Source organism: Hermetia illucens, chromosome 5, assembly GCF_905115235.1.
Source record: "Hermetia illucens chromosome 5, iHerIll2.2.curated.20191125, whole genome shotgun sequence".
Taxonomy (NCBI): domain Eukaryota; kingdom Metazoa; phylum Arthropoda; class Insecta; order Diptera; family Stratiomyidae; genus Hermetia; species Hermetia illucens.
This window is the reverse complement of record NC_051853.1, coordinates 9,001,269-9,026,959: the sequence shown is the minus strand read 5'-3', so window position 1 is coordinate 9,026,959 and position 25,691 is coordinate 9,001,269. Positions and strand designations below refer to the sequence as shown.

Below are 25,691 nucleotides of genomic sequence, written 5' to 3'. Positions count from 1 at the left end.
TTTTATGCCGATCTTCTGGTTTTATTAAAATTTGATGATAGCCATTCGCTAGGTCTATCGTGGAGAAATATTGTGCCCTCCCTAGTTTGTCCAAAATTGAGTCGATATTAGGCAACGGGAACTTGTCGTCCACCGTTACCTCATTTAACCTTCTATAATCGATTACTATACGATATTTAGGTTTTCCTGAGTTGTCCGTCTTCTTAGGGACGGCAATCAGAGGGCTTGAGTATTTTGAACGGCTCTTTGTTATAATGCCCTGTGACTCCATTTCCGTTAATTGGCGTCGCACTTCTTCCTCGTGCTTGGGCGGATAGCGATACAGTTTAGCATTTATCTGCTGGTCTGTCGTTGTTTTTATGTCATGCATTATAGTTGGTGTGCTGGTGAGTTTGTCACCTTCTTTAAAGAATATCTCCCCAAATTGTTTGATTAATTTTAAGATTTCTCGCTTTTCTTCTTGGTTTAAATGGTTTAATTTCAGTCTACTAAGGTAATCAGGACTTGTAGCTTCAAGGAAACATATCTCTTTCACCGGATAAGGTTTATTTACCATTTGGATTACTTGACCATTAAGGATAACAGTTTTCTAAGTTTATTATTGTTTCCAACTGGTTAAGTATATCCATCCCTATAATAAAATCATATTTCCTTTCTCCTAAATCCCTAACCTTCCAGCGAACTTTAAATCCTGGTGGGGCATTGATTTCGATTGGTAAAGGTGTATGCACCTCGAAATTAATTACATCTATGTTAGTAATTGTGCGGAATTGTATTGGTTTGATTTTTATTTTCTGAAATTGCTTTAGTTTCTCATTTATTAAACTAAAGGATGACCCTGTATCTACCAAAGCTATAAATTTTGATTGGTCTATTGTAATCTTAATTAAGGGTAACTCATCCGAGGCTAATTGATAAAAAATTGGCCTCCTTCGTTCGAGTTATTATCAAGTTCGGAAGGTTGCCGTGAGTTACTAGAGGGCTTTCGCAATGAGGTGTTTTGGATATTGTCCACCTCCATGGGCTCTACTTGCTGATGCTTTCGAGTATTCGAATATTGACGTGAATTACCCTGTCTATAATTGGCTTTAAATTTTCTGGAAGGGTTGTGATTACGGGTTTCGTTCGTATTTTGTGAGTTAGAATTACTAACATTGTATTCCTCCCTGTTATTGTATTGTCTGTTATCAGTGTTTTGGTCGTTTTGTCGGATGTCTTGGCTAGGATTTCCTTGATACTTTGGATTATCCTGAGAATTATTTTGACTCCAATTTTTTCGAAATTTATTTTTGTGCTTTTTATTATTGAAATGGTTATTATAGCTAGACACGTCAGTTTTCCGGAATTCTGGTCTGATACAACTATCTTCGAAACGTCTCTCTCTCATGATTTTTACAATTTCATTTACACTTTTTAGACTATAAATTTTCTCTAACAATACACCCTGTGTCATTTCTTTGACAACATTTACCAATAGGGATTCAGCGCTATTTAGGTCTACATTCATATCATTCTCATAATACAATATAATTTCCTCAGCCTTATATTTTAAATTTAGTATATCGATAGCAAGATCGCTTACCGTATCTCCTCGCAGGTTGGTAATTTGTCGGTAAATTTCCGCCGGTTCCAGTTCCGGTCGGTACCGTAGTTTCAGGCTGCTTTTGATGTCATCCCAGTTGTCGGGTTCAGGTAAACCCATAACAGCATTTTTCGCCTCCCCTTGGATTTTTTCCTGGTATATTGCCCTTGTTGCTGCTTTCCTTGCATTTGGGTCGGTTATGTTGTTCAGGTAGTACTCTACGTTTTTGATAAATGCATTAACGGACACTGGGCCACTGCCCGTAAAACAACTCATGAACTGGATCTCCTTCATGATCCTGTGTCTATTTTCCGCCGACTGTTGTTGTTGTGTTAACCATTCTAATGCCTCTGCCAACTGATGGATTTGTTGTTCTCGTTCCTGAATTTGGTGTTGCAAATGTTGAACTTGTTCTGCCATTTCTTCCTGATTTTCAATGTTCCTTGTCACGTCAAATTTATGGCACCGTCTCTTTTTGCTGCTAAGCATTCGCTAAGCACTTTCACTCTTTATATTATTGTTGTTATTAAAACTGAGCAAGCTTATATGGCAGTCTCACCATATAATTTAAAACAGTTTGGGTGACTTCCTGTACTTGCAATATAATGATTTTAGCTGCGTGTAATTAGGTAATACGTTAATTGTTTAATTAATTGTAATCAATTGGTTCTTCGCGAACACTTACTATGATTACAATGTGTGTTTTTAGGTTTTGCAATCAAAAGGTTCTTTGCGAACACTATTTTTGATTTACAAAATTTACTAATTGATTTATTAAGGTTTGTAATCAATTGGTTCTTTTCGAACACTATATTTGATTTACAAACTTGTGTTTTATTGTTCTTATTATCGGCTTATTCTTCACGAATAATCACTTTCCGATTTACAAGGTTGACCGACTGCGCCAGTTTTGTTGTGGCCTTACGACTCGCGAAAAAAAAAAGAAGTTGTCCAAATTTCACTTGTGATAATCCACAATTAAGAAAAACAAACACTTTGTACTTTACACAATTTATTAATAAAACGATTTCAAAATTCCACGGACAGCATTACAGCTAATGGTATCGAGAACGGACTGCGAGAAACCACATATCAGTCGCTAATTTATTCAAAATAAAGTGCTGGCCTGTCGTCTGCATTTTTGCCATATTGTGGAATTTTTATAAAGGGTCAAATTGCAAGCTGCTTACTCAGCTGCATGTGCAAGGTGTTGCATTGCATTTGCTAGTATTTCATTATACCTAGACTGATATGTGACTTGCGCGCCCCGTGGTCGTGGAAATTTTCCGAGACACAACTCAGGAAGTAGAAAAGCGACATTACGATGCGATCCTGGTCAAATGCAATGCAAAAAACATTTCATTTATCGATACATTCATGGAAGAAAACAACAACTATTTAACACGTTAACGAAAATGTTTATTTTCCTTTTAAAATTAAATGTACACTTTAACTACGATTTTCGTTCTTTCATTTTGTTTACATTATATCATTCTTATTAATTTATTCAATTATATATCTAGTATTTTTCTCATTTTGTATGGAAATTATACAGACAAAAACGACTTTATTAGGAAAATCATAACGTAAATTTTGTAAATCTTGTTCTGACATAAATTTAATTTTTAGTAATACTATTATTGCAACTTCAAATATATAATCTTAAATTAACAATTAGGAAAATATGAAGGAGTAAAGTATGAAGAAACACACAATTTTAGTGATATGAAGGAAATCGAGGTGTAAAGAACAAGAAAAAAAAAACAAATACATAAAATATAGTATTATAGATGGAATTATATCACAGGTTAGAAGAATTCACAATAAAAAGTGTAATAAAACTTATATGTAATACTTTGGGAACCATTGGGACAAAGAAAAAGTTTTTTTTTTTTTTAAAGATTTAGAAATTAGCTAAAAGATTTTTGTTTTGAAGTGTCCTCTTGGGCGACGGTCGAGGCAATCATAGCGTCCAATTAGATAAAAAGCTTTGTTTGGAAAGTGTTTTGGGCAATGTACAAGGACAAATCCATTCATCGATTAAATCGGAGCTGATGTAAAAGGTAGAATTTCACTATATATAGGATTGGGGAAAAAGAAATGTCGTATTTTGTCAATAGGCGGCAACACTTAAACCTATCTTGTGTTCTACTTATCGCATCGGGTCATATTATACGGCGATTTGAAGACGACATTCTGCGCTACAAGTGTCTCTTTGACAGCGTTGTGATCGTACGTTTCAGTCTCAAGTTATAGCGCGTCAAAGATGGAGTCCACCAAGCAAGAAATTCGTCATATTTTACGTTTTTACTACCTGAGAGGTAAAAATGCAACGAAGGCGGCCGAAAAAATTTGTGAATTTTATGGGCCCGATACTGTAACAATTCGCACAGCACAGCGTTGGTTCGATCGATTTCGTTCTGATGTAGTGGGTGTCGAAGATACACCCCGTACTGGTAGGCCAATCGTCGTAGAAACTGAAGTCGAAATCATCAAATAGACCGGCATGTGAGCATTCGCTCGATTGGCCAGAAACTGAGTATAGACCATAAAACCGTTTGGAACCATTTGCAGAAGATTGGCTTCCAAAAAAAGCTGGATGTTTGGGTGCTACACGAATTAACGCAAAAAAATTTCTAGGACCGAATCAACGCATGCGATTAACTGCTGAAACGGAACGAATTCGACCCATTCTTGAAGCGGATGGTGACTGGTGATGAAAAGTGGATCACGTACGACAACCTTAAGCGAAACAAATTGTGGTGGAAGCGCGGCGAGCCGGCCCAAACCATCGCCAAGCCCGGATTGTTTGGTGGGATTGGAAGGGAATCATCCACTATGAGCTGCTCGACTATGGCCAGACCAACTCGGTCCTCTACTGTGAGCAGCTTGACCGTTTGAAGCAGGCGATTGACCAGAAGCGGCCAGAATTGGTCAATAGGAATGGTGTTGTGTTCCACCAGGACAACGCTCGACCTCACACATCCTTGATGACCCGCCAGAAGCTACGGGAGCTCGGATGGGATGTCCTATCGCACCCACTGTATAGTCCGGATCTGGCACCAAGTGATTATCATCTCTTTCGGTCCATGCAAAACGCTTTTGGTGCTACTAAGTTCGCCTCAAAAGAGTGTTGCGAAAACTGGTTGCCTGAGTTTTTGCAAATAAGGAGAAGGATTTTTTAAGGGGGGGATAATGAAGTTGCCTTCTAAATGGCAACAAGTTTGCGAACAAAACAGCGCATATTTGACTTAAATCGGATAATTCCAAGTATGTTAAATAAAGCGTCAAATTTCGATCACAAATACGACATTTCTTTTTCCCAACCCAATATTTGAGATTGAACATTTCTTTGTTATGGAGGTATATGAAGGTTTCCGGAACATTTTATTTTTCTTTCAAGTTCATCGAATCTTAAATTATTTATATTAGGCCTACAAATAAGTTCTGTCGGTTTTCACAATAGATGGCGAGCTTATTTTTTATTCCATTGATCTACATTTCCAAACATTTATCGGAAAGCTACTGTCAATAGGCACAAACGTCAGTATAAATTATTTAATTGAAGTGTAAACAACAATACGTTTTTCATCAACGAAAATGGCCAATTTTGTACGCAAATAATGTGTTTTTGCGGAGAGTTCTACTTCATTATTTCAATATGAAGAAAAAAGCAACCGAAAGTCATCGCATTTTGGTGGAAGTTTATGGTGACCATGCTCTATCTGAGCGAACGTGTCAGAGGTGGTTTGGACGGTTTAAAAGTGGCAATTTTGACTTGGAAGACGAAGAGCGCGCCGGACGGCCAACAATTTTTGAAGATGAAGAACTAGAGGCATTGCTCGACCAAGATCCATCGCAAATGCAAGAACTTGGAAAAACATTTGGAGTCACTCAGCAAGCCATTTTCCACCGTTTAAAACCAATGGGAATTATCCGAAAGGTCGGAAATTGAGTTCCGTATGAACTGAAGCCAAGAGACGTCGAACGCCGTTTTTTCACGTGCGAACAACTACTTTAACCACAAGAAAGGAAGGGTTTTCTGCATCGAATAGTTACTGGCGATGAAAAGTGGATCCATTACGATAATCCCAAGCGTCGGGCAACGTGGGGATACCCCGGCCATGTCTCATCATCGACGGCCAAAGCGAATATTCATGGTGAGAAGATCATGCTGTGTATATGGTGGGACCAGCTGGGTGTGGTATATTATGAGTTGCTAAAACCGACCGAAACGGTCACGGGCAAACTCTACCGACGTGAAATGATGCGTTTGAGCCACGAACTCAAGAAAAAACGGCCGCAATACCAGCAAAGGCATGATAAAGTTATTTTGCAACATGACAATGCTCGTCCACATGTTGCACAGCCCGTTAAAACATATCTAGAAACGTTCAAATGGGAAGTCCTACCCCACCCGCCGTACTCTCCAGATATTGCTCCTTCTGATTACTATTTGTTCCGGTCGATGCAGCATGGCCTGGCTGACCAGCACTTCTTCAATTACGACGAACTCAAAAAATGGCTCGATGAGTGGATAACGGCCAAGCCGGCCAATTTTTGGCGCGATGGTATCTATGAATTGCCTGAAAGATGGAAGAAAGTTGTGGCTAGCAATGGGCAATACTTTGAACAATGAATGTATAACCAATTTTTCACAATAAAGCTTCAAATTTAAAAAAACAAACCCACAGAACTTATTTGTAGGACCTATAAGAAGAAGTGATCCATCATGTTGGTCACAATCAAATCGTTCTATTCCAAGCATAGATTTCGCTAAATTGAGGAACAAGAATTTAGTCCTACCGACGAGGGTTTGATTGGGACATGACACCTGCAGTGACAAGAAGCGGCCGCATGTTATCGATGAAACCTGTCGGAAAATAGTTTTAGAATCGGTACAATCCTTAATCAAAAGAAAATGATGGCCCATAAAATACTTTAGATATGGAGAGGTGAGGCAGCGTCTGATGAGTTGCATCTGCCCTGGACGAAACCATTAGTCCCTATTTTTGAGTGCTTGGGTGCCATGCCCCAAACGAGGGATCCGAGGACCAAAGAACGTGAGAGTAAGTTGCTCTCCATTTGGTTCGGTCCAACATCAAGTGGATGTGGACTTAGGATCTCTCACTATCCTAGACATTAATGGAGATTTCGTTTTTGTATTCCCAATCCGTATCTGCTGAAAGGGCACTCATTGCCAAGGAGGTAAATAGTTTAAACAAGATGCACCCTAATCTTGAATTTTGTCCTTCTACTTGCCTCATCGTGATGATAGTTTAAGAAATTGCATTCAGCCTAGGCTCAGCTCCAAAATACAATGGAGAATGCGAAGTATATCAAAGGCAGACAAACTTCCTAAGCAAAATTTCATCCAAGACAGAGCTACATACACATTAATCATAAAACAATTTAGATGATCTAACATATTTGGGCAAAATACAGCAAATAATTTCCTATCCTAAAAAATTTTTTAGTCTCTTGGCATTCATATATGATATGTTGGTTTTACGTGAAAAAATTTAGATCAGAACAAGACTAACGTACTCATAATTCATACACATATTACGACGTGCGGAGTTACAGTCAGTAACTGTCAATATATGGTGAAAATTTCAATCGATAGCTTGCAACGAACTAAACATAAACACTTTAAAAAGTCGAGTAAAAAAAATACATTTACTTTACCATCTCAAATAAAATGATCAGCAATTAATCTATGTTTTGTATATACAATCGTCTTACTTGTTACTTGTAGGTGATTTCTTATGTTCTTTCTATGCTATCAAATAGTAATGTTAATCGTTTATAGTTTCAAGTAGTAAAGCGGAGAGTTTGAATAGTTTATCTTCTTGGATTTGCAAACAGTACAGTGTCAACTACATCAAATTCACCAGACAAAATAAAATAGGGACGATGACGATCGAGTTTCGGAGAGACGAAAAAAAAAACGAAACTCCTTGGGTAAAATATAAGTACTCGGTTTGAGTAACGATTCTGATGTAAAAATACGCCTCCAAGGGGGCAATAATTTGTTCGCAAATATAATCTTCCGCGTTCCTCAGCACAACTAAAGAATAACTTTGCGGCGCGTTTAAGAGTAGTCACTTATTCGCTTAAAGTATATCAACAAATCCTAATATTTTTTTTTTGTTTTGTTTAGTAAATTTTCACGGTTTCGAATACAACAGAAAGCTATCATGTGAGTGCTTTAGAAGCCACAAAAAGTTTGGTGTGCCGTCCATCCGCCTGGGAAAAATTCGCGCATCGACAGCACACCTCTCATTTCCTCCGTCCTATCATAAGATTACACAGTTTCATTGTTTTCACTTATATTCAAATAATTACAATTATTTATAATGAGATTAATAAATTGATCTAAATAAATTCTCTAATCTCGTTCATATTTCTTCATTACTTCATTAGATACTAGATACTTTCTTACAATCTCAATTTACTTTAGTTTTATTTATCTTTGATTTTCTTTTGAATGCTGTTGTTCAATCACAACACATTGTTTCTTATCAAATACTACTTTGCATCCGCATGATCCCCATGATCCGCATGTTCGATCTCAAATACGTAGTAATAACACTATTTCATTAGTTAGGAGACAAAAATTAACAGTTCTAAAGAAAATAATTTATCTGCGCTTTATATATATATATATTATGTGTGGTTATTGTTTCTGTTCTCTTTAGATAAAAATCTAAACATTAAATTAATAATAGTTTCTTTAAATAATTCTTATATAGTTACATGTATAACTAGACCTAGAAAAATTAGTTACAAAATGCAGCAAGCTGTTGAACAGCATCTACTAGAACCTCCTTTGCTTTTCTGCCGTTGATCTGAAATAAGAACACAATATAATGGGATTAAGCATCGTCGTCACCATTCAAAATTGTCAAAATCAACAACTTTCGAGCTACATTTCGAATTTAAGATAGGGACTTGTCACGCTATCATTATCCTTGGCAAAATTTCAAATTATTAGAGCACTGTGTTTATTAAGCTGGCAATCAATTTCTGCACGTTTTTCTTGGTGGAAATTTCTTTATGAAAATATTGGCTGCAACAGAATGAGGTACTCCATACACGTTTATGGAGAGTCTTCAGAAGCCAGGTGGATCCAATATGGACTGGATGACCGATCCCTGGAGGCAATCAAACGTCAGAGTTAACATATCAACTATACATAGTATAGTCATAAGTTCTGTCAATCAAACAATCGAAAAATACACCATTAGAAAAGGGAAACATAGAGCTTTCAAACGAAAAAAAATTCTTCAAAATGGCCGTCGCAAGCCCTTATAGCTGAGGCCATGCATCGATCGTTTCATGCACGGTAAGAAGCAGCATTTCTCGAGCTGCGTGCACGATGCTGGCCTTCAAACGCTCCAAATCGGTGTAAGTTCGATCGCAGGTAGTCTCCTCTAACTTAGCCCAGAGCCTGTAGTTCAGAGGCTTCAAGTTTGGACTGCCTGAGGCCCATTCACCCGCGGTTAGGAATTGATAATAGTCACGAAACCTTACCAGGGCTGTGCTGGTACCATGGGAACCGGGATAGCCCCTGAATTCACATACTTCAGGTGGACTCCTGTTGTATGTTCGTTCAGCTCGGTTCTTTGCGGTTGGCCCCCTAGTGGGAGTTTCATAGGGGTTGTGATTGCGTTCAAGCGAACAGAGACCTTCGGGTCTCAGCGTTGCGTTGCGTTTCAACACGGGTGCCGTACTCCTTAGTTCGGTAGAGACTTTGGTAGGTCTTGCATCCACCAGTATGAATGCTGAGCCATGCACTCGGTATAGACTGGTACCGTCATAGCTTGCTGCGGCGGGGCTGTGATTGTGGTCACAAAATCAATCCGTGTCTTAAGAAGACCGTGGGATTAAGTCCACGAGACAGGTACTCACGTAAAACCTGGTGACATAACTGTCAACGTGACTGAAGCTGAGGAAGCAATAAAACGAACGAAATTGGGGAAAGCAACAGGACCTGTTTGTTATGGTAACTGGATGTCGGACACCAGTCGACTCAGCTGTGAATGAGTACCTGAGCCAAATCAGGGTAATAATCTCGCGCGAACGCAATGCTGACCACATTGCCTCCCACAGTGTACTGTGGTGTACCGTTACGGTCTTGAATGAAATGCTCTAACGCACTTCAAGGCCTTGATCCAATATGGATTGTTACGCCAACGATTATTATTATTATTATTAACAGGACCTGATGACATCGCACCCGAGCTCCGGTTAATTTCCCATACCATGAAGATTTTTGAATGTATCCTTGACAACCGTATTCGCGAACTCGTTTAAATAACCCTGAATCAAGCCGGATATATCAAGAACTGCGGAATTACTGACGCAATACACGCTGCGCGATTACTCATGGAGAAACATCGTGAGAAGCATCGCCCTCTTTATTTCTGGGTCTGGAGAAAGCATTTGACCGTGTGCGACATGAATTCATCTGGTATGGCTCTACGACAGCCAGAAGACCTCGTGCACTGTGTTCGATTGCCCTACCACGATCCGAAAAGTAAAGTTCGAAGTTTGGCGGGTGTATCAAAACCATATCGTCTCTCTGTTGGTGTTCATCAAGGAAGTGCACCCTCACCACTTCTCTTTGTTCATGTAATAGACACTGTCATACAGAACATCCAATGTCCAGCGCCCTATATATTGCTTTAACCAGATGATGACGTCTAATAGCGAAAAAGATCTTGAGCAACTTGTCCAAAAATGGAATGATCGCCTCATATAGCACGGTCTTAGATTGAATTTAAATAAAGCGCAGGCACTATCACTGTCAGTGACAGTGACCTATCCAGAACTGAGCGATTTAAATATCTCGGGTCAATGCTGTCAGCCAATGCCAATGCTGGCCATTCGCGCCAAGAGATAAGACGTTTGGGAAAATGTTCGCGGAAGAGAGCCATGTACGTGCTGTGTGAGCTGTGGCGCTGTCTTGTTGGAACCACATATCCCTCAGATTCATTTTTTCAAGCTTGGGAAGCAAAAATTCTTCAATCATCTGGATATAAGGGTCAGAAGTAACTGTAATTGCCTTTGCCATTTTCTTCAAAAAACCTGTCTCCAATAATGCCCGCTCTCGATTATGCATACCAAACAGTCACATATTCTGCATGCAGATCGCGTGGAAGATTTCAAATTCGCCTTCGGTACCTTCTCGCCGTTCTCTGGAGTCCTAGTGGTTTTTGAGTGTTCTGGCTCTTTTACACCGCCACTCACACGTCTACTTTCGTACGATTAATGGCCGCTTTATGACGTGCAGTTCAAATAAGGAGGTTTCCGCGCCGCACTCTGTAGTATATCAGGCCAGCTTACTCCTTGGATACCACGCAGACAGTTGTTGACGAAGATTTGGCTCAGTGCAGTATATGACATTTTGCGCCAGCATATGTCGCTCTGATAATAGTTATTAGTTTCTCCGAAATGCCCCTCCTGCGTAGAGCACTCCAGATACACTCAATCTTCACGCTTTCGAAAGCTTTCTCGAAAGATGAAGAACAGATGCAGCAAAATTTAAATTCCGGGCAACAGTGCCCAAAATGATCCGTAGGGTATTGATGTGATCAGTGCAGGAAGACTCGGAGCGGAAAGCATCCTACTCTGTGCCGATCAAGCTAACGAGTTGTTCTTTGATGAGTTTCAGGATTATTTTAGCTATTATCTTTGCAACGGCAGGGAGCACCCAGATACTTCTCCAATCGTCACACTCAAAACCTGTCCCCTTCTTTGGGATTTTGACGATCATGCCCTTCTTCCGCTCACTGGGAAAGGACTCGGATTCCCAAGATTTCCGTACGAGTGTACAGATCTGCTTGCTCATCGACAAGAGGAGGAACCTCACCGGATGTAATACGATTAAGGACCCTGATGAAGTGTTCTTTCCGCCTCTTCAGTTTTTCACCATCGTGGATGGATGGAAAGATTTGTGACCACATGCAAACTCTTTCGTCATGTATTATACTATTCTGAAATCATTACGATCTGCGGCATCTTCCGCTACTCTGTCTAGCGCAATAGTAAATTCTCTCTTGGCACGGCGTACACTAGGCTGAACTTCTCGGGATTTCGCTCGGTGTCGTAGTTCGAACGCATCACGCCGCCATCACTCGCAGCGGTCAGTAGAACCTTCAACTCCTTCTGTTCATCGATCCGATTCCGCTGTCAGTCAGATCTTATGATGCCCCTTCGGGACATAGCCGACAACCTGTATAGCACCCGACAAAAGAGCATTTTTTATGGCGGCCCCATGATCACTAATATTCTCGCGCGAGTTACTTAGAATATCTACCGTCCAATCATCAAGATAGCTCTCCCATTGTCGAGCGATAGCTGGATTATACAAGTGGTCGATGCTGAACTTAGGGGGTCGCAGCTCTCCAACCCTGCGAGAAGTGGCGAACACAACACGTAAGTGAACGTAAGCGACCATTAGATGGTGATCCCTTTCGAGGAGGCAACTCCTAAATCTACCGCTGATTGTGATGTTGTTGATCTGATTGTCCATCCGGCGTCGGTCAGTTGAAACCCAACTAACCTTATGGCAGGCTCTGTGCTCAAACAATGAACCACCAATGAGAGCACCAATGACGAGGCGGTAGAAGCTGCAGAAATCCAAAAACCTCCCTCCGTTGCCAAGATCGTGTTTCTCCATCACATGCCCGTATTTCTGGCATTTAGATCACCCATTACGATCACAATGTCACCTTTAGGAAACCTTCCCTGAACTGCGTTTAATTGCTCGTAGAATTCCACTATATCGGAAGTCTCCGTTGGTACGTAACATTTTACCTACAATTGTGATGTTCCTTAGCCAGGACCGGAATCTTGCAGTTTGAAGTCTGTCAGTAACCGGCTTCCAGGTCAAAAGAGCTCATCTTACGGTAATCGTCAGAAGCAACCCGACACCGGATTCACAACTGCTATTACTTGGAGAACCAGATGACACTTGAAGCTAAAAACCCCAAGTCAAGATTGACTAGCGTGCCAAGGGCAATGGTTACAGGGGTTAAGATGTGGTCGTGAACGGAGAACTCTGGATACCGGTCGACTCCCACTTTTAACTAGCCTTGTCTCGGCAAAAAGGCTCTCTGTCGAGATCGACTTATTTTCCCCGGCAAAACAAAGATCATGGCATGGCAACTATGAAAAAACTAAGTCAAAAAACAAAAGAAATCAACAGCACTTTGATAAAAACGATGCAACCCTGAACGGAGGGGTAACTCTGAACTCTTCGATGGAGAACCTGAGTCTAGAATCAGATTTGCTACTTATTGAAGTGGGAAATAACTCTACTGGGACTCAGTCTTTCACGGACGAGTCAAAGCAGTCCCCTTCTGACAGCATTCCTGACTGCGGGTTCCAATCGACGCCACTTACTAAGCCTTACTTACCTACGGGTAAGTATATGTCCTCGACCAGCAAACGGCCTCCGGGCAAACAGCCTTTAGGCAAAACAATGCCTCCAGGCAAAAATCCTTCAAGCAAACCACCTTCGGACAAACTGATTCCGAGCAGACTGCCTTCGGGCAAAACACAACCCCCGGGTTGTGCCAATGTTGAAGGGTAATGATCGTTTGGGACATCTGCAGCTAAGGGCAAACCAAAGCAGCAGCGGTCTTCTGACGATCCCAACTCTTCGGCTCAAATGGCGCGCAAAGAGGGCTCGACCGGCTACGATTAAGTCTTCTTTTGCAACCAAGGCTATCAAAACCGATGGATCCTTTTATGATACAGAGCAACTTAGGAGGAAACTCCTCCTGGCTGTAAGGACTGCATCCTTCAAAGGGATTATACTACGCTTTAAGTCGGTAAGTGTATACCGTAAAATGCTACGGATAAACTTTGCTGACAAAAGCAAGAATGAGTGGCTTAGACAGTACTGCTCCTCCTTCAACGATGTGAGGGAAAATGCGCGCCTGATCCTGAAGAGGGTTTCCGAGCTACCATCGTTTAGAAAGTGCTCTCTCTAGCTTCTAGAAGAAGAACGTAATGGTGCTGAGGTCCTGGAACAACTTGAAGTGCAGCATAATCTCAACACCTCTACCTGGATGTTACTAGGTAGCAAAGCAGGGTGAAGAGCCGATAGGCCGGAAACTTTCCTCACTATCGGCGTTCCCCAAGCGGATATTAAGAAGGTTCGGGAACAAACGAGCTACCGACTCTACTACGGGCTTGAGACCGTCAGATTACAATTGTCGGCTCCCAAAACTATCGTGGGGGATTGTAGCTGAACTGTAGGTGAGGTGCCATATTTCTCACATAAATTTGCAGCATTGTAAAGCGGCAACTGCACTCATCAGTTGTCGGATCAATAGCTGCACGACATGTATATACTTCACACAAGAAGCATGGGTTGTTGGTGTGGAAATTAGGGGATTAAACTCCCGACATGCTGACTTGTTGTATGCCAATGGAAGTGATCGACCCCGCTCCCGGTTTCAAAAGATCTCCAAGCTATCTTGGTTAACGACCTATGTGATGGCGACAACACAACGATCAAACTGACCATAAAAGCCAACAGGAAGATAGGGAGATTTGAGATTTTGTTTATTTCTCTTACAACGTATAAGAAAGTTCCCAGTGGGAACATCAGAGCTAACCAATATGCCAACAGTAAAGGCATGGGAATAATAGCAGGATGTGATGTTAACGCCAACCATATATGCTGAGGAAGTTCCAACATCAACGCGAGAGGATCGAGACTACTCGAGTATCTGATAGGAACCGAATTGCAGATCCTCAATTTGGATAATGAACTTTCTTCAATGTGGTCAGGCAAGATGTCGCATTGATTTCGTAATTGGCATAATCGGAAGATTGGACTCTGGTATGCAAAGTAGTTTCACGGGAGCGAGTGAAATGAGCATTTAATTCGTTCCATAGATACAAATCTGCAGGTCCGGAGGATATTATTTCTGCTCTAGTAATAGAAGGGATGGATGCCCTGGGTCTATACATTCCCCAATCCGCTTGCCTAGCGCACGCTTATATTCCAACCCCAGTGTAGGCAATATGCCTACCAGAAAGGCAAATCCCCGGAGAGCACTTCATGAACTAACGGCAAAAATTGAAAAGTTAATATCGGATAAAGGATACGCCTTAGGCGCATTTATGGACATTTATGCCTCAATTATGCCTCATTCGGCGGCAAGACAGCGTGGAATCGATTCGCTGTTAATCATTTGGGTCCTCCACATGCTAGAATGGAGAAAAATTCACATATAGGTCGGACAGAAGTCTATTGAGGCAGGTTGTCTTAGGGGTTGCCCACAGGGAAGGGTTCTCTCTCTCTCTATTATTGCTCCTGGTAATGGACACCTTGCTATGGCTCCTGCAAGACACATAGATCTTCGCACAAGCATTTGCGGACGATCTAATCCATATTTGGTGCCTCCATAATGGACTCACCTTAAATGCTAGGAAGACGGGACTAGTTATGTTTAGTAGGAACATCAGGTGGGGCAGCTATACGCTACCCACCTCAGCAGGGACAGAAATTAAGCTGGTACAAATAATCAAATATTTGGGAGTACGTCTCGACTCCAAGTTAACGTGGAAGCACCATATCCAGGAACAACCAGAAATCCTGCAAATTGCCTTGGTGCTGTAGGACTGCGATAGGTAAGACCTGACGACTTTCACCAAAACGGATTCATTGGATGTACACATCCACAATAAAATAAAAACCCACTTTGATGTATGCGTGCATCGTCTGGTGGCCGAGGCTGAACTTTACTAACAGCAGGAAGCTGCTGACGCAGATTCAGAGGTTCGGTTGCCTAAGTATTACTGGAGCAATGAGTAGTATGCCGACAGTAGCAATCGAAGCTATTCTAAACTTACCCCCAATCCATTTGGAGGTAAAACGGAAAGTAGCTAACGACGCATATAGGTTTGATACTATTGGCGCGTGGGAAGGCGGCCAATCATACGGTCATGCGTCCAGCTGGAAATTTCTTTGCAAGCATCAGCTGGCCCTAATGCCCGCCGATCATATGGTTTCCAGTTTCGTCTTCGAAAAGACATACTCCATAGTAATCACCAAAAGAGAAGAATGGTTGATAAATGACCACGGATCTTTTGGGATTACAGACTTAATAATCTTCATCGACGGGTCAATCATGGAAAACGGATCGGCCATAGGGGTCTTCTCTGATTATGGAGTTGGCTTGATCTCTCGGAAAAACGACAACCATATTCCAGGCGGAGATATATGCCATTTAATTGCGGCAAAAATGGAGGGATCGCATCATTCGAATATGTGCCGACAGTCGAGAAGCATTATCAGCACTAAATTGCAACGAGATATCAAACCAGTTGGTGTGGAATCGTCATCGGATGCTGCTGAAACTTGGCTGACTGAACGAAACATTTCTGATGTGGATGCCAGGGAGCTCAAACATCACTGGTAATGAGGAAGCTAACAGACTGGCTCGCCAAGGTTTTGAATTCACAATGGTAGAGCCAAAACCAGCTTTTGGCATCCGGCCATCTACTGTCAAGTCTAGTCTGAAGGGGAAAATAACAAGGATTCACGCAGCCGAATGGAGCAATTTGAACTTCTGCCGGAAGGCGAAAATTTTTAAGAAGCAACCCGCATATTCCAGAAAATAATTCGTTTTCTATCGGCGGCGTTGAAGACTTTGAGTGTATTCTTAAGTTCCAACTCACAGGGCATAGCGAAGGTGGATAATAATTATAGAAGGACTTGCAGAAAACAATGGTGACTATCCTTGTGTGTGATCTTGCTTGCTTCAGAGTTTTCGAGAGTGTAGTCTACTCCATATTATACGATATTAATTACTTATTAAGTAATAAATAAATTGGTGGCAATTCTCCGTAATCTTAAAATTAAACCTGTTTAAATCATTACATACCTTGAGAATTCGGTTCTGGCAAATTGTCTCGTGGAACTAAATGCATAACAGTGGTTTTACCCAGTGGAAGTCCTAGTGCACCTAACGTTACGTTGCAATGTAAAAATCTACCTTGATAAATAAGCCGTAATATTTCCGCTTTCGAAACCAATTCGGCCTCCCAATCTAAAAGTTCATGCAAAATATAGTTGGTTAAATAGATTAATTTTTTTTTAAATTGTTTTTGTTACCTTCTGGCCAATTATCAAACACTGTTTGTGCGATATCACCAGCTGAATCTGAGGGGCTAAATAAAAATTCTTTTGTTTTGCCACTAACCAGAATTAGGCGTAAGTTAATCTGCAAATAGAAATAAAAAGATATAAATATCAATCAATATCAAAATAGAAGTAATAAAATACAAATACATATTGAACATTTTACGATGTGAATTTAATTGCATGATAGAAACCGACTTAAATTGGTGAAATGCACCGAACCGACTTAAATTGCGAATTGCAATTTGGAAGGAGGAATGGTCGGTGTTCAAAGCTGCAAAACAGTTTGACCTCATATGACTGTGAGGAGGTATTGTCATAGCCGTATATCTCCGAAAGAAGATACAAATTCCCTTCACCCACTGCCTGAAGAAGTACAAGTCGACCATCACGACCGCCAAGAGATGGTCTTGGTTGGACCATTGTCAGAACATCGAAAGCACCAGTGATTCCGCGCAGCTCAACAAGACTCTGTCCAACGAACATAGAGCCCATCCTTTCTTAAAATGTCGGAAGGCTCCTGGACGAAATCTTCTAGTCAAACATTGGAGCTGCTGGTTCAAACGCACTTTCCCGCCAGCCAGGAAGACTGTGAGTTAGAACCTTGCTTGGAGGATTTGCGGCCACCCCAGCTGTGCGAAACTATCAAATCGGTAATTATCGAGGATAAAATCGGCTGGGCTATAAACAGCTTCTCCGCCTATAAATCTCCAGGCCCAGATGGCATAATGTCGGATCTGGGAGGCAACCACTTGACCAAATCTGTGAACAGATGCACGCCTAGGGTGGCGCCATTTCACCGGTGCCCTGTTTAATAGTAATCGACGAAATTTTACGTACATTGGACAGCAGCGGGGTGAAAGTGGTGGCGTATGCCGACGACTTGGTGATATTAGTATCAGGGATGTTTCTGTCCATTATGAGCGACATCATGGAAGGAGCGTTGCGGAATGTGTGCCTGTACGTGGCAAGATGCGGACTCAGCATAAACCCAACCAAAACGCCACTGATGCTATTCACTGACGGCTGAATGAACAAAGGTTGGTTCGTTCCTCTAATGTAAAGTATCTAGGTGTAATCCTGGATCCTAAGCTAAATTGGAGATTGAACATAGAACTGATGGTTAAGAAGGCCTGTATAGCCTTCTATGCCTGCAAGAGAACCTTTGCAAAAAATGGGGTCTCCGGCCGAGGATGGTTATCTGGATATACACCACTGTAGTGCGTCCGATCCTAACGTACGGCTCTATTTTATGGTAGCAGGCTTTGAGAAAAAAATACAATAGAATGAAGCTTAATAGGATTCAAAGAACCACGTGTGTAGGTGCTACTGGGGCTCTGCAGTTCTGCCCGGTAAATGCTCTCAATGTACTCCTGCATCTCCTCCCCTTAGACTTCCACATTAAATACGATGCAGCGTGCAGTGCCGTCAAACTATGTGAGTCCGAATGCTGGGCAGCGAAGTCCTACGGCCACAGTAACATTCTAGACGAAGTACCTCGGGAAATCTTTGCATTCCCCACGGACTATGCCACATGCAAGCTGAATTTCACGAGAAACTTTGCTGTGGACTTTCCAACCATGGCAAAGTGGAAGACCGGTGGCGTGTTCCAAGGTTATGACTCAGTATTCTTTACCGACGGATCAAAGATGGCCTGTGGAGTCGGCGTGTGGTTTCCCAGCTTTCGCCAGTGTATTCCAGGCGGAAGTACTGGCGATATTGGAAGTCTGTCGATGGCTGGAGTGAGATTCGAGCCCCAAGCATAACATAGCCATTCTGACCGACAGCCATCAAAGCCTCGTATTCAGCGACGACTTCTTCCAGGCTGGTGGGGCAGTGTAGAGACGCGCTGAAACGTCTGGGCGACACGCTCAACGTCACCCTCCTCTGGGTTTCCGGGCATATGAACATAGAGGGGAATGAGCGGCCTGACGGATTGGCCAGACGAGGCTCTGCTCTTGACAGAATTTCGGTGAATACAGTCGGTGTTCCGCTGGCGGCTGTCAGAGGCCGAGTCTGTTCGCACTACCTAGCAGCCGCGGGCCTAAGATGGCGAAAGCTTACGAGCTCTGCCAAGTCAAGGAGAATTTGGCCCGCTTATAACATAGATTACTTATGTACATATCCTTTTCAGAGACAGAGCAGCAGATTGGTACTGGGACTACCACCAGTCTGTCGGACGAATCGAGTGGACCTCTTTTCGTGAGGCTCTTCGTCATGAGTTTAAGGATTCTCTAGATGACTGGGATATCCTTGAACTGATGCGAGATCGCACGCAAGGTCCATCCGAAGATTTCGACAGTTACTATAAAGCTGTTTGTTCGCTAGCCAATAGGCTAGAAAATTTCTTAACGGAAGACAAATTGGTAGAGTTGGTACGTCGTGGGCTGAGACCCGACATTCAGAGGCAACTTCTCTATTTTCCGGCTAGTACGGTTCGCGAGCTGCATAAGTTAGTGCAGCAGAGCGAAATTTTAGAGGAGCGTCTCTCAAGCAGGCTCTCTCACCAATTACACAGCTATTCTGCTGAATCTGAAGAGGGTGTTGACATAAAGAACATCTCAGGAAATCCTCAGTCTGAGATTCGTGATCGAAATTTGAACTTGGTCTGCTGGAATTGTCGGCAGATTGGACACTTGTTTGAAGATTGTTGGGAGGATCCCAAAGTCTTTTGTTTCGGTTGCGGACGCCCGAACACTCGTAACCCCGTATGTCCGAACTGTCGAGTTGCAGAGCCCAGCCCCAGTCATCAGGGCGCTCCTGCATTGCGCAACGTCTTCCACAGTAACTCCAAAAGTTACCGTGTTGAAGCGGTCCGATAAACCAGACATGACCTACCCGGATTTGACCCCACCACCAATTGTTTCAAGGAAACCGATGCTTTCGGTTCTGAGGCCGTTGAACGTAAGATTGCAACAATATCAAGCGGCTAGAGAACGGATCTTCGGAGTAGCAGAGATGGCGACGAAAAACCGAAGCGCTCAACTCTTCGCTTACGCCAATATTGGATGCGAATAATGCGCAACCGTCGTCTTTACTACTCTGCCATTCTCACGAGTCGGCCCAATAATGATATTCGCCCGTATGCGGATGTCACAGTCTTGGATGAGCGTGTTTCAGGACTGATTGATACCGGAGCCACTGTAAGTTGCCTAGCTTAGGATTTCGCCCGGAAAATTATTAACGACGGTCGGTACAAGTGGGAGAGATTACGCATCGATCTCAGGACAGTTGACGGGACTAGCCACTCGACAGTAGGCAGAGTGTCAGCTGACATCAAGTTTCGTGATCGGACGGAATCGATGTCGTTCCTCCTTATCCCGTCGTTAACGCAAAATCTTTACCTTGGAGCTGATTTTGTGCGCAAGTTCCATCTCGCACAGGACTTATTTGTACCTTCCGTTTGTTCCATCGAAAATGTTGAGAACGTCAATCAACACCAGTGGACGACACACCAGCGAGCAAGGCTCGAGGCTGTCATTGGTAGTTTTCCATCTTTCGAGTCGGAGGGCTTAGGACATACAAGTCTCACAACACACGTCATCGATGTCGGCGGTAACAAACCAATTAAACAGACACTTCTCAGTCTCTCCCGCCATCGCCATGATAGGATGCTGGCTTTGGGAGTCATCGAAGAATCGCAGAGCGCCTGGTCTTCGCCAGTTACCCTTGTGGTGTAACCTGGTAAAGTGCGACTTTGCCTTGATGCACGTAAAGTGAATAGTGTAACAGTGAAGGACGCTTATCCTTTACCTCTCATCGAGGGGATTTTCAGTCGTTTCCCGAAGGCTAGATTCATTACGAGTCTAGATCTGAAGGATGCGTTCTGGCAAATTCCTCTGGATGAGGCGTCCAAGGATAAGACTGCCTTCACCATCCCAGGTCGGCCACTCTATCAGTTTGTGACCATGCCGTTTGGGTTCTGCAATGCACCTCAAACCATGCAGCGACTGATGGATAAGGTCATCCCTGCTCACTTACGTCATCAAGTCTTTGTATATTTAGATGACTTGCTGCTTATTACGGAGACCTTCGATCAGCACCTGCTGCTCTTAAACGAAGTGGCTCTCTGTATGAGACGCGCTGGCTTGACGTTGAACATTCGGAAGAGCAAGTTTGTCATGAAGGAAGTTCGATACTTGGGGCACATCATCGGTAACGGGACGATTTGTACTGATCCCGACAAGGTACACGCCATCAAAGATTTTCCGCGGCCGAAAACCGTCAAGCAACTGCGGCGGTTTCTTGGGACGTGTGGGTGGTATCAGCGATTTGTGCTAAATTACGCTTCACTGACTGCACCGTAAAACCTTGGGTAGACTGCGGTTGTGGTTTTATTGGCCTTATCTCAGGCAAGACGTCAAAAGCTCCCAACCAAACGCTCCAACCTCTAATGGAAAACGCGCTCATCTCCGATCGGGTATTTCAACGTTTGTATATCGATTTGATCGGCCCATACCCCAGATCTCGCGCCGGAAGTATCGGAGCAATAGTCGTTCTCGATTCTCTCTCAAAGTTTTCATTTGTGGAGCCTATTAAACGGTTTACCGCAAACGTGCTGACCGAATACTTGGAGAAGAGAATCTTTCATGTGTTTGGAATCCCTGAGTCGATCACGTCTGATAATGGGGTACAGTTCAAATCCGTGGCTTTCAACGATCTTCTGAACCAGTATGGCATTCAACACATTTACACCGCTTTATACTCCCCGCAGGCAAACGCCTCGGAGCGAGTAAATCGCTCACTGTTGGCTGCTATACGCGCTTATATCGGTCCTGATCAAAGAGATTGGGGTAACAAGCTGTCATCCATCAACTGTGCTTTGCGTTCAGCGAAACACGTCTCGATAGGGACATCACCCTATCACGTCGTTTTTGGGCAAAGCATGGTCACCCATGGGAGTACCTACACCCTTTTACGACGCCTGAACGCCTTGCCGGATGCGACCTTGGAGATCTGTTCTCAGGATAAACTTGCTATTCTGAGAGAAGAATAGAGTGATAGTGGTTTGAGGACTTCCTCCCTTTCTAATCCTCCTTTCTTCGGCACGTTGTTTTGAGTAATGAAGCGTGAGGGATCAAAGCGCTCAAAGGACCCCCCCCCCCCCACATTCCCGAGCCTGGCTAGCACAGAGGCGTGCAGAACGTGTCGACCGAGCACTTTGATGGAGCTTCAATCTTTGTGGGCGGACCTTCACGGTCAATTTAGCCAATTTGTTTAGATTTTTGGGATAGCTCTGCCCTCTAGGTCGTTATCGGCCACTAAGGATGATCGACCTGATCACCTATTTCCACTCGTATCATTACAGACGCCATTTTGTGTTGAATTTTAAGAGGGGCTCCGCATACATGCGAAAGGAGTATGTAAATTTCTTTTTCATAGACCATGGTCATGTGTGTGGTCGTGTATCAAATGAAAGGGCTCAATTAGTACTTTTCGAAACTGATATTTTTCTAATATAGAGTGAAACCTAACAGGCCATAACATGATTGTTTCGAGAAGTAATCACAATTCCTGCTAACGAGAATTCACTTGCCCAGATTGGTCTGAACATCGAAGTAGGTGGTAAACGACCAAAAGGCAGGCCGAAACAATGGTGGCTTGATACGTTAGATGGGGATTTAAAAGCCTCGAGGTTACACCCAGATCAGGCATTCGATAGACGACGAACCGACCCCGCTTGTGAACGGGACAAAGGCTGAAGAAAAAGAAGAATCACAAACAATCAAAGAGGACAGATTACCCTACAAAATGAATGTAAGTGCGTGACAATTTAATACCCAGCTTTCTGCCCCAGTCCCCCCTATTGCTCAAATATTGTAAGTTGACAACCATTTTTTCCAATTGAAACAACAAAAAATTACCCAATATAGTTGAAAAATTGCAAATTGTACTTTCAGAGGAAATTCATTAAGTACGAAATCTTCATTAATGAGGCAATTTTAGAGAAAGTGGCAATCATTGAAACTCTTTACCGATTGCGCAATATTTTAACTCTGCGTACGAAATTCAAATATGATTCTCTCTTTGAATACTTCATTATCATCATCAGTGGCAAGTGGAAAACTCAAATTTTATGTTTACAACCAATGCAAAATGTTGAATGAGTAATTAATATTTAAGTTGCCCACAGATAACTAACGGCTGCACCCTACGTTTGCAACGAAACCTAGCATTTGAAAGTTTATTTACGGATTGCATGGAAAAGTGGAAACGAGTAATGTAATGGCCATTTGAATACCAAACATCTCGAGAGTCGAGAGCTAATGCTTTCGAGTTTATAGAAAATGTAATCACAGCGTCATATTACTAAACAGTGCCAGTGAACGCCATTAGGACCATACTAGCCACTGGGAAACGTTTTAATTGCAAGATGTAGCACAAAGAGGGAAGGACTGGACAAAAATCGTTATATTGGGCCCCTGTAACTATGGTGGAGCAATGAATCAGGGGGAAATGTGGCTAGAAGCTTGTCCAGGTTCTTTTCATTGTAGTGATGGCTCATAACTCTTATGACTCATTTGACTGGAAGTATATGAGGCTTAAATGTTGGAAAGTGTTCGAAAGGGTTTTGCAGTCAAAAAAATCCCAAAAGTGGAAAGCTTGATCTGATTTGCATTCCTCCTGTGAATTCAAATCCCAGTTTGCAAATTGGATAAGCAAAATAAAACGTTACCATCTCAATTAGCATTTTATGAATGTGTCCCTGCTGGGTCGGAATTTAACACCTCATATGATACCGCCACACAAGATACCATTGCTGTCTGCGCCCCACAGATTATCCATTCATTCAAAAACAGCTCATACGACTTTCCAATTTCCACTACAACATACAATTCGTTTCACATTTACTCCATTCAAGCCCTATAAACTCGGAAAATTGATTGAGAGCATTCGATACACATTCAATATGTTTCATGGCTAGTTTCGGGGGTAGAAGGCAATGTACTATTTATAAGAACATACCATTTGCATATGAGTAGCCCAGAACGAATTGAAAAAACGCTGGCCAACCATCACTAACACACTTCATGACAATCAGATTAGAGAACGGGCGCGGTTGAATATAAATCAGCTTTGCGGCAGCTTTAATTTGCGACACTCGAGAAAGTTGAAAGAGTTTCGCGAATCCTATTCTAATTTCAGCTGAAATTCATATGTGCAAATGTATACACCCTGTATCGCAGGAGATTTTTTAAATGTATTTATTTGTAGATATATGTACTTGGTATTATTTGTTAAGGGAATTCTGCTTCAAACGAAGGCTTGAGTTTCCCAAATTTGCCTTACATAATTCATGTTTTTTTCAGTTATGACTTTCCAGGACACATATGTAGTGTTGCATACTTTCTTATTGTGATAGGGTCATATTCCTTAATCTAGGGCACCACAAACACTCTCCCCCTCGGACACCACCTTGTCGTGGTGGGAGAGCCTCTAGTAGTTTACTACTCCACTAAGGGTGTCCAAATATGAATGTGGAAACAAGGGATTTACACTCTCCAAGTGGTAAAAAATCACAGACTTTGAATTCATCCGCGACATGGACGTGGCTGTACCACAAGGTACGGTAATGTCCAGAGAAATCGGAAGCAAGGGAGCGGAATCTTCGGCGAAAGGTGGGGATAAACTAGTAACGCCGATGAGACCCACACTGTACGCACCAGACTCTTCTCTCAGCGGAGATTAGGACCGATGTGCCGGGAGGTGGTCCAAGTCAGCGAGAGAGATCTCAATGCAGTTGTTCCCCCCATAGGAATACAGACACGAAGTTGGGAAGGAAGAGGACGTATGCGCAAGCTGGAGCCTCAGTGCTGAATGCTGCCGTGGGAGCTTCTTCCAAAGATTTTTTTTGGGGTAGCGTAAATGAGTGCATTTACGCACACAATGTTGGACTCCCGGTTCGGTACGTCGTCGGACTACCAACCAAACACCTCCCCATCGTCAGAGAGCTAGTCTGAAACCGTTTGTCACATTACTTCGGGCTAGTCCCCGAACTCTCCCGCCTTGCGGAGCCTTCAAATCAGGGAATTCCTCGTTTCATCAACAGGAGGGAACAGGAGCAAGGGAACTATCAGCTCAAGGAACCCCCTGCCATCCGGCTCCTCCTTCGGTCGAGCTCCATCTTCATAGGAACGAGAAGGACCCGCACGTAATGGGCAACACGGCTCCACCTGTCAGCACTCCTCAGCATCTCTTCGACAATGTTGTCTGGAGAGAGATCCGTTGTGTTTTAATAGAGCTGCTGACGAACCCCATGCCACCTTCCACAGGAAAAAAAAGTGTGATGGGCGTCGCCCACAACTCCATTACAAAACACACAATCCGGAGATTGCCCGTTTCCAATCTTGTGCAGGTAAGACTGAAAACCTCCATGCCAACTTAAAAACTGGGTAAGGAAATAATTAGTCCCACCATGCTTCCTATTCAGCAACCCACCTAAGCTGCCGATTAGCCTTGCAGTCCATTTGCCTCTAGTTTCATTTTACCAAGAGAGCTGCCACTAGTCTAGCGTGCCTTGGCTCATCTCCCTTGCGCTTGTCTATGGCTTGACGCTCCTTAGCAAGAAGGGCAACGGGGATCATTCCCGCGATCACCATTACGGCCGGTTCAGAGACAGTGCGGTGCGCAAACGCCACCCGCAAAGCTCCCGTCTCTGTACTTGCGCAAGACGTTTACGATATACCTCCTTGCTAAGAGCGTGAGCCCATACCTCTGCGCCGTAGAGCAGGACAGACTGCGTTGAGCTCATCAGGAGACGACGCCTGCTGGACGTAAGACCCCAATGTTTGCCATCAGCCTACGTAACGCTGAAACTCCAGCTGCAACTTTTGCTTTCGCTGCTGCTTTGATCTGCTCACAAAATCTCATCTTTAAGTCAAGAGTCAGCCCGAGGTACTTTACCACTGATTTTGACTCGATTATCGACTCGCCGAACGA

General features: G+C 42.9%; 2 protein-coding genes across 2 annotated transcripts in view; both read right to left on the bottom strand.

The window, feature by feature from the left end:
- Positions 1-907: 907 nt before the first annotated feature.
- On the bottom strand, positions 908-2,002 carry LOC119656925 (probable cyclin-dependent serine/threonine-protein kinase DDB_G0292550). The gene has a single exon (XM_038063618.1). It carries the CDS (start codon positions 2,000-2,002, stop codon positions 908-910), a length of 1,095 nt encoding a protein of 364 aa, XP_037919546.1.
- A 4,650-nt stretch (positions 2,003-6,652) lies between these two features.
- The window catches only part of LOC119657106 (ubiquitin-like protein 3), an 82,348-nt gene continuing 63,309 nt past the window's right edge, over positions 6,653-25,691 (bottom strand). The window contains exons 2-4 of the mRNA XM_038063865.1: positions 16,725-16,833; positions 16,495-16,659; positions 6,653-8,433 (exon numbers count right to left, since the gene is read on the bottom strand). Of these exons, the coding sequence (XP_037919793.1) occupies positions 8,369-8,433; positions 16,495-16,659; positions 16,725-16,833 (339 nt within the window). The 3' untranslated portion in view covers positions 6,653-8,368. The remainder of the gene's footprint in view (positions 8,434-16,494; positions 16,660-16,724; positions 16,834-25,691) is intronic.